This window comes from Onychomys torridus, chromosome 16 (assembly GCF_903995425.1).
Source record: "Onychomys torridus chromosome 16, mOncTor1.1, whole genome shotgun sequence".
Classification (NCBI taxonomy): Eukaryota; Metazoa; Chordata; class Mammalia; order Rodentia; family Cricetidae; genus Onychomys; species Onychomys torridus.
In genome coordinates, this window is record NC_050458.1 from 25,673,241 (window position 1) to 25,682,963 (window position 9,723).

The 9,723-nt window shown below is 49.0% G+C and overlaps 1 protein-coding gene across 4 annotated transcripts in view; it reads left to right on the top strand.

Moving 5' to 3' along the window:
• Positions 1-9,080, top strand: part of Nsmce2 (NSE2 (MMS21) homolog, SMC5-SMC6 complex SUMO ligase) — a 225,465-nt gene extending 216,385 nt beyond the window's left edge. For 2 of the 4 annotated variants that reach the window (XM_036208605.1, XM_036208606.1), the window contains exon 7: positions 8,729-9,080. In XM_036208605.1, the coding sequence (XP_036064498.1) occupies positions 8,729-8,846 (118 nt within the window). In that variant the 3' untranslated portion in view covers positions 8,847-9,080. Of the gene's footprint in view, positions 1-809; positions 910-8,728 lie in introns of all 4 variants that reach the window. The other 2 variants (XR_004946787.1, XM_036208607.1) reach the window with 2 other exon arrangements.
• The last annotated feature ends 643 nt before the right edge of the window (positions 9,081-9,723 follow it).

A 9,723-nucleotide genomic window follows, 5' to 3' on the forward strand; every position in this document is an offset into this window, starting at 1 on the left:
GCTCTGCCCAGACTGTCAGCAGGGAGAGTGGCTTTCTGGGAAGAGCGGTGTTGAGAAGACACTGAAGGCACTCCAGCTGCACCATCAAAACAGAAGGGGGAGACTGAGTCAGAGTCATTCGCTAACAGGAGTCTAATGGATTTCTGTTGTTTAAAAGGTAGTCAAGGGCTAGCTCAGTGAGTAGAGTGCTTACCTAGCATACAGGAAGTCTCGCTTTCAATCCAAGGCAGCACACAAATCAGGTATGGACCCACATGCCTGTAACCCCAGCAGTGGTACAGAGAGGAGGATGAGACATTGGAGTCATCCTCAGCCACACAGAGAATTTGAGGCCAGCCTGGGCTACATGAGACTGATACTCTTGTCTCTATTTCTCTCTATATATTTCTCTTTCTCTCTTCTCTCTCTCTGCCTCTGTCTCTCTGCCTCTGTCTCTCTCTCTCTCTCTCTCTCTCTCTCTCTCTCTCTCTCTCTCACACACACACACACACACACACACACACACACACGAGTATCTGAGGGTCTACAGAACTGTGATCTAAGAGAGACCCCCTTTTTCAATGTCCACTTAACCAAGAAGAAATTCCCTTATTCTTTGCTTTCTGCAATAGCACTTTGGTTTAAAACACAATCATGTGAACATTCGAAGACAAGAATTCATATCCAATGGTCTTGGTGAGGAAGATTACATTATCAGAGAAATGTGATCATGTAATCATGCAAATAACTGAAGAAACGGTTTCAATAAGACCATGGCTAACTCGCCAGTGAGAATTTTTTAACCCTTCTCTCCTACCTCCCAACCCCAGGACCATGGCTCTGTGCCTGTGACGAGAGTCCTCAGTGGCCACACTGGAGCTGACTGGGTTTGGCATCTCCTGAGCTCTTATCGCAGGAATGGAATGGCAGGTGTGACCGTTCTCAGGCTCTGACAGCAGTGCCTTTGATGTGTGCTTTGCTTCTCCATCATCCAGACCAAGAATTGGAATTCCCCTCCCCTCCCCCTGTGAGGTGTGGCCTGAGAGATAGCCGCTAGAGACTGGAGAGAGCTCCTTGGCCGTTCAGTCAAGTAACTTACAGTATTTATTCTAGAAGAAAAATTACTTTGCAGCCTAATGACTGCCAAACGTAAACCGATAGTTCATTTCTGTCTGTTTTGCATTTCCGCCTGCAGTCCAAATGTTGTATTTCCCTAATGACCTTGACATTTTCCCTTTGAGCATAACTTTGTTACTGGACTTCCAAGCCTTCCCTTTCTACTAATTTTTTCCATGTTCCTTCTCTCACAAGCCAGAAAGGGTCAGCATAACTGCTAAGAATGCTTCCCAGTTCACTATCTTTGGCAATTCTTGTCTGACGGTGTGTGATGCTCTCCTGTAGATCGGGGGAGAAGAGGCAGGGGACTAGTACAACGCATGATTCCATTCCCGCCAGCAGCCCCAGGGACGGTGGCAGAGTGTTCCCACACTTGGATGGCCCTTCTCAAGTTCACACTCTGACTTCCCGATGCCCTTTGCCTGTTTTGAATTGCACACAATACTTGCAAGCACTTAACACTTGTCATCCAGAGATGCCCTCTTCACCTGTCAGGTTTAACTTGGGTGGCAGAGGCCCTGCAAGTGTTTGCAGTCTAATATAATAGTAACCATTCAGTCCAGGGGAAGAAGACTAGAGGTTTACACAATGACATTCTTACCCGGCCTTAAAACTGAGCGAGGTGCCCGGGGAAGGCGGGGAGTGCTGGTGGGCCAGCCCTCTTAAAGTTTTTCCACTGGTAACCCCTGTTTCACTAGGTCACATCTTCCCCTTTTCCTCCCTTCCATGTGTATATGTGTGTGGTGTGTTTGCATGTGCATATGTGTGTTCACATGTATGGATGTACATGTGGAGGGTCTGCATGTACATTATGTGCACATACATGTAGAGGCCTAATGTTGCTGTTATGGATCTTGATGTCTCTTCCACCTTAGTCTCAGAGGTAGGATCTCTCAAACCCCAAGCTTGCAGATATGGCTGGCCTTACTGGCCAGTGTTTCCCTTCCCCCTGGAGACCCCTGTCTTCCCTTTCTGAGACTGGAGTTACAGGTGGGGCACCATGAGCTCCAAGGATCTGACCTCTGGCCCTCTCATTTGCAGAGCAAATGCTCTGACCACTGCGCCATTCCCCAGCTCCCTCACACAAGACATTTCCGTGCAGCCCTGAGTCTACAGATGTATAAAATAGGTACACAAATGAAACATTTACTACTAATAAGTTAGAAACAAACTTATCCTAAAACAGTTCTTCAACATATGTATTTTACCATTATTGAAGATGAAAGCAAATTTATATGCTAATGAGATGGATGTGTTTAATTTTACATAAAGAATTAAATATTGGCTGAATATTTGATATTGTAGACTAGAGTATGTTTTTTAGTTGATTGAAACTATTGACTTTGTACTTGTTAGTGCTGAGAACACTGTAAACACATAGTACAAAAATTGGCAGAACTATGTTTACAGCTATTTTAGAAACCAGAATTATTATACTAATCCCAAGACAAATTCATTTATAATTTTTTTATGAAACCTAAGTCAGTAACTAACTCACCACAGTTTCTAAAATCAAACATTCTACTATATTATGATGCAAAGATACAGCAATTTGCTATAGTCTGTGGAATAGTCATAGGGAAATACTGTCTTTTCTGCCATTAAATCATTATGTTTCAATAAGAGCAGAAAACATGCATACAGGAAAAACCACAGCAATTTCTAACACACAGTTGTCTCAGATCTGAGCTGAGGTGTTTACTTGGCACTGTGAGGTGTGACAGCATTCACAGCGTAGAATGCACACAAGTGTTCACAACCAAAGCTACAGTGAAGTTATATGGTGCAACATGGATGAGCATGGACAGCAGAGAGATGGATCAACAGTTAAAATCACTTGCTGCTCTTCCAGGGGACCCAAGTTCAGTTCTCAGCATCCACCTGAAACTCTAGCTCTCAGGGATCCAATATCCTCTTCTGGCTTTCATTCCAGCATGTACATGGTGCGGCAGACATGCATGCAGGCAAAAAACTCATACACATAGAAATAGCAGAGTAATTCTTAACTGGTTTTTTGTTTGTTTGTTCATTTGGTTGGTTGGTTGGTTGGTTGGTTGGTTGGTTGGTTGGTTGTTTTTTTTGGTTTTTTTTGAGACAGTCTCCTTGTGTAGCCCTGGCTGTCCTAGAACTCACTATGTAGTCCATGCTGGCCTTGAACTCATAGAGATCCACCTGCCCCTGCCTACTAAGTGCTTGGATTAAAGGCATGTACCTCTACACCCATCAAAAACTGGGTTCTCGACAAGAGCCTCACCCCATCAGGCCAGCTTTCACTTGGTGGGCAGTCCATATGAAGGCAGTGACTGTGGGTGGCAGGAAAACAGAATGGCACTGTAGTGATAGAACAATAAATAGGCTAGAGACCTATGGTAGAGGCCATGAGTGTCAGCTGCATTGTCTTCCTCATCCGTAAATTGATGGTAGTCATTGCGGCTTTCTCATAGGTGCATTTGAAACTTGGATAAGATATTTGTAAAGTAGTAAAGTACCGAGCACAGGAAGACTCAGTAACCGTGACCCTTCATGATCTTCAAGTGTTAGCCAGCCTCTTCACCAGCATCTACCAGCTCTACCCCATAGGCATAGGAGACCCTTGCAGAGGAACCAACCTGGAGTTGAGGAAGTTCCTCCAGAAGCAGTGCAGGGGACGGGTGCCAGGGGCTTGTGCTGCTCTCTGTACAATGGGCTCTCTTACAGAGAGCCACCGCAGACCTGGGGGTGAAGGTGTATGCAAGTGCCCCTGACAGAATGTGGCAGCGGGTTGTAAGTGGTAGAGGAGGAAGAGGGGATGATGACTGCCATTTCTGTTGAGTGTCCAGAAGCAGTTGCTGTAAAGAGATGAAAGAGGGCAGTGTCTAGAAGGGTTCTGAGAGGCTCAGGTCAGGGCATCCGAGTCTACGATCACCATGGTTCAACCCCTTGAAAATATCAGAGGGACAGGCATGTGGGCTTTGCCCTTAGAAGGTGACTGAGCTGGCCATAAATACCGAGTGGATCTGAGTATAGAGGTGTGGTAACCGTCACTGTTTGAGACACAGCTCTGGAGAGGCGAGCAAGACAGAGCCGTGGCCTGGCAAGAGCTCTTCTCACCAAGGTGCCTCAGCACCTGACCCGGAGGCTGCAGTCAGCTCCAAACAGTTTCTTGTTCATCAGTTACAGCATCAGAGGTAGAAGACCCCATGGGAAGCAGCCTAAACCACACCCAAGACAAGAGGTGCTGCAGTCCCGGGAGCCAGTGTCAAAACATGGGGCACACATGGCAGGAGATCAGAACTCACCGTCTGTGCACAACTTACCCCATAGGCTTCTGAGTCAGCATGAAGTGATGTCATTTCCCATGAAGCGGTATTTAAAAAATGTCTGTGACACATCCTGTTGGAGAACTCTTTCTTTCTCCTGTTCCAATTATGTTATGCTACTGGAGTCCCAGGCACACTGTGTTACTGGGTACCATCTGAACTTTCCCAGCATGCTTCAGTCCCTGGAGGCCTCTCCACTGGCTCAAGGCGGAATATTCTTGTGGAGCTTTTCACCCTAAGTATACTGTTGGAGTCATTTCCTAAAATAGATCTCTTAACCATAAAGCTCACAAATAAAGCTGCCTGCCGATTTTCATGGTAATGAGCTATGGCTGGGTTTGACCCCAGCCATTTGTTTTGGTTTTCTGGTGTTGAGCAGGACCCTTAACAGTCATTCACAGCATGGCAGACAATGTGAAGTGAAATGTGTGGTGTCAGAGCAGAATTCACTTAGCAATACATCACTGAGCCTCTCAACCAGATTCTTTGTCTCTAGAGTGGCAATAACACCATCAACTCAAAATTCCAGAGACTCTAAAGCTAACAGGGAATTCCTCCCATATCTGTACTAGCACATTTCTTGCCTGTTGAGAAGACAGGGAGCTGGCTCAGTCAGGCTCAAGCTCATCCCCAAGACTCCCATTAAAGTGCCACGTATGGTCACGCACTTGTAATCCCAGCACTGGGGGGTGGGGGAGGGGTAGAACCAGGCAGCCCTGGGCACACTGCCAGCCCAGTGTATGCTTAGCAAGCTCTAGGCCAACGAAAGACCCTGTCTCAAAAAATTAATAAATGTGGTAGTACCTGAGGAGGAGAGCTGAGGATGTCCTCTGACTGCCACAGCCTGCACACATGTGCACATGTACACAGCCGCATATACATACATAGGGCGGGGCAGACCTGAGAGGAAGCTTGCTGGTGTCCAGCGTGAACACACAGCTATGAGGCCCTTATGGCTGCCAGTCATCACACTTCCCCAGCTGCTCTGTGACACATCACCCTAGTCTTGGAGGGCATGGGACAGAACTGCTCCTGTTTGTAGGTATGACAGGAATCCACCCAACTCTTTTCTGCCAGTGGCATTCCACCCACTTCCTGGAGCTTATGGATCGGACCTAGGCATTCTTAGGACCCAAATCTGAGCCTCTCAAGACTCACCGTGATGTGATCATGAGCGAGGCCGAGGCCCCAATTCCCGAAGCCCCATGAGACCCTCTGCACCCTGAGACCTTTCCTTAGCAGACTTTGAAGCATGCCCCACGCTGTTAAGGAATGCTCTGCCCTGTGTCTGACCCAGGCTCAGGGTCAGCCTCTCCTTCCAGGCCTGTGGGTCTGAGCCCTTCCAAGGGATGATTCGAGAATGGATGATTGGAGAGCTGAAGGTGTTGCCACACCTGACTTGCTCACCAGGATGTCCTGGGGATTATGGCCTAATGCTTGGGTAATGTTGTTTCTCAGAGCAGGAGTGCCCTGATTCAGGTCCATGGCATCATGGCCTCTTCTTAGCCTTTTTAGTTTAAAAGCTTGTTTCTCTGGGGTGGGGTGGGAGACAGGGCAGTACCCTGGTTCCTGTGCCAGCCTCACCTCCAGGAAGTCTCCCCAGAGATCCATTCATGCTGTTCAGTGTTGTCTGCACCCCGTCACTTGGTGAGCCATCTTGTTTGAGGAGACAGGACTGGTAGCCATGGTCCAGAAGAGCAGCTACTGTGTGGTAAGGCCTGGAGCATCAGCCTTCGCCAGTGGCCCGATTGATTCTCACTGCGCCATAATGCCTTCCGTCAGACAAGGAGCTCCACTCCCTGTTTGCGGTCAGTCATTTGTACAGTGTCAGAGTCAGGGGAGCCGACTGCCTGGTCCTTGCCACTCTTCTGGAGATGCCTCACTATGTAGCCCAGGCTAGCCTAGAACTTTGTGGGTGGCTCAGTCTAGTCTAGCACGCCTCATCCCCCTCTTGCATCCCAGGTGCTGGGATTCTCTCAGCTCATCCATGTTCAGTTGTGACTTTGCTGTCAGCTCCTGAAACCCTCCTGCCCCTTGGAAGGACTACTGGATTTGTATCCCTGTCCCCAGAGCCTGTCTCTGCAGGACACAGCTGTCACTGAGCTCCAGCCCAGAGACATGAGTGTGGGCGCCTCCCCTGCAGCCCAGTTGTGTGGTTAATTCCATCAGCCATTCTCAGAATGCCCTCATTTACTGACTAAAGCCACTGATGTCACCAGGAAGTCCTCCCCCCTCGCTCTCTACTTCCCTCTCCACTAGCTTATTCACCATCTGGCAGATGGAGGTAGACTTTGTTCTCAGGAGTCAGAAGTGGGGCTCAGGGCTTGCCGGTCAGGGAGGTTTACCCCAGGAACCTCCTGTTCTGCATTTCCACGGCAGGGAAGCCTAGGGGATGACAGTCCCTGTTTCTAAAATGAATGTGTGTATATCCTCATCATCTTATACTTAGGGATTTCAGAGTACAAAGGACAAGCTGGGGTGGGCAGGTAGGGCTACACAGCAAGACTTCACCAAAACAAACAGACAGACAAAACTCATGTGCCTGAATATAAGGGCACATTCAAAGAAAGCCCCTGTGCTTCGAAGACTCCTTGGTCTCAAGATCAAGGCCAAGAAAACCCTTTCCTTCCTTCTTTATCCTGCCTTTCCTATGACTTGAACCGTAGCTCCCAGGTCAGCTTCCCTCCCGTCTGCCCTTTACCTTTCTCCTGTGTTTGCTGTGCCTTTTGAAGAGCTGTCTCAGGTCCTGGGGCTGGCCTTTGTGTGAGCCAGAGCCTCAGGTTATGTGGCCCAGAGCAGAGCACACAGAAGCACCCTGAATGCATGAATGGTGTGGATGTGCCCTGGGTCTCTGCGAGGACAGACAGACCAGATACCTTCAAACTTCCCAAGAGAATAGTGGCTGGTCTAGGAAATGGGAAAGTGGAAGGACATTATGGAGTAGTTCTGGGCAGTTGCCACGTGGAATAGGGACCCTGTCCATATTTTAAAGCAGGGGGACCCAGGCTCAGAAAGTTTCTCTCAACCACCAACCAGGAGGTGATTGAGAGAATTCAGGCCCTCCATAAGCTTGAGTCCAAACACTGAGCACTCAGCCCTGCCCAAATCTCGTTCATAGTAAAAAGAAATCAGGTGACTCAGACCAAACACTGCCTCAAAGGAGATGGCTAACTGAGCAAGGCCTTGAGCTCCACCCTTTTCTGGTGACTCACATTCTTCATTCCCCACCTCAGGCTCCTGGCCAGTCCCTAATGCCCCACTCAGTGTCTCACTGAGAGGTTTAGTGGCGTTCAGAGGGACATAGTCCCTGGGGACTCCTGGCCCGGTTCCTCTCCGGTGTTCCGGTTCCTTCCCGCCACAGTCCGGGGCCCTGCAGTCACCCATCTGTCCCCCTTTCTTCTAGCCATAGGTTCTGCGGTCCGTGTCCTGTGTGTGCTAGAGCCGGTCTCTGCCAGGACACTCCTGCAGACCGCCTGCCTCACCCTGTTCACCTCCCATTGTTTCCCAGCTTCATTCTTTGCCCTTCAGCCCTCTGTCCTCACCCAAGGAGCCCAGTAAAGCTTTCTAAAAAGGAAACTAAATCACACCCCAGCCCTCTCAGGAAAAGCTCCAGGGGCTTCTTTTCATATTTAAAATGAGATCCAGGACTAAGGATGAAGCCTAGTATGTGGAGCATTTTCCTGTCATGCATGAAGCCCTGGGTTTGACCCCCAGCACAGCATATAACCAGGTCTTGGTGGTACATGCCTGTAATCCTAGCACTGGTAAGATGGAGGCAATAGGAAGTTCATTCCCCTCTAGGTAGAAAGTTCAAGGACAACCTGGGCTATGTGAGACTGTGACTCAAAACAAAAAATAGTAACAATAAAATAATAATCCAAAGTGTCACTTTGCCCCTGATCTCACCTCCAAACTCTGTTTTCACTGCAGAGCGCCTGGCTGTGCCTCCTGAGCAGCCCAGACACGCACGCACGCACGCACGCACGCACGCACGCACGCACACCTGTTCCCACCCTTCCTTCCCATCTCCCCGTGTTCCCTCTGCCCTGCATTGCTTCACTGCTGTTGTGGCATGGTACTTGGCTAATGGGGACTGCCTGCCCCCATGACAAAGCAAGCTCCTAGCTGTAGGTGCTGCTCATCCGTCGTCGCTTGCATTCCCCAGCTCCAAACCAAGCCGTCCTCACATGGGTACGCGTGCATGACTCTGAGCTGAGGGGTTTGGTTTTTGTCCTTGTTCTTTGTAAAATGGTCTCATTCCAGTGCCTGATGATGAAGTTAGTGCTTAAGGCACGGAAGTGAGAGGGACTGACGCTTCTCTTTCTCCTTCACAGTTGCCCCAAAATTGGCTGTAGTCACACGGATATGAGAATGTCGGATCTCATTCCAGATGAAGCCCTGAGAAGGGCAATCGAGAGCCACAACAAGAAGAAAAAACGCCACTCTGAGTAGGAACCAGTCCCCCTGGCCACAGGGATGTCAGCAGCCTACCTCCACCCCAGCCACCTGACAGCGAGGTTAGAGAGCAGTTAAGGGCTGGCTGATCAGCACACTGGGTTTGGGGTAACAGTTGATGGCTGATTGTCATCGAAAGCATTCTTCAAGGGACAAAATAGAAACACAAGTACATTATATCCTTTATTTTCAAGTGCTCCGAAATTTTAAATAAAACTTTGATAATCCTCAGCATGATCCTGTCTGCATCTCTATAAGGGGTTCCTAAAGCCGGGCAGTGGTAGTGCACACCTCTAATCCCAGCATTCAGGAGGCAGAGGCAGACGGATATCAGTGAGTTCGAGGCCAGCCTGAGCTACAGAGTGAGATCCAGGAAAGATGCAAAGCTACACAGGAAACCCTGTCTTGAAAAACCAAAAGGGGGGGGGGGGGGGGGCTCCCAAGGTATAGCTCTGCTCCCTCCCTCCCTCCCTCTCAGTCTCTCTCTCTCTCTCTCTCTCTCTCTCTCTCTCTCTCTCTCTCTCCCCCCGCCCCCTCTCTCCTGCTGCTCCTAAACGGTTTGTAGAATTGTTTCGACTGCAAAGTGTCTTTGGGTGATAATTAAAATGAAAACGCAGAGAAACATGCCAGCACCGAGCAGCAGTTTCTGGAAGCAAAGCCAGCAGCAGCATCTGGTTAGAAAGTGAAGCCAACAGACCCCCCTGTTTACTTGGCATGATTGACAGCACTGGGCATGGACATGTTTCCATTTGTCATGAGTTTCTGAATGGTGTGGCATGTTCCAGGAACACACTCCCCAGGGCAACTATAAGTAATGCCCATAATGTAAACTTGCCTGCATCCCTAGGAGGGCCTCAGGTAGCACATGGGAAGC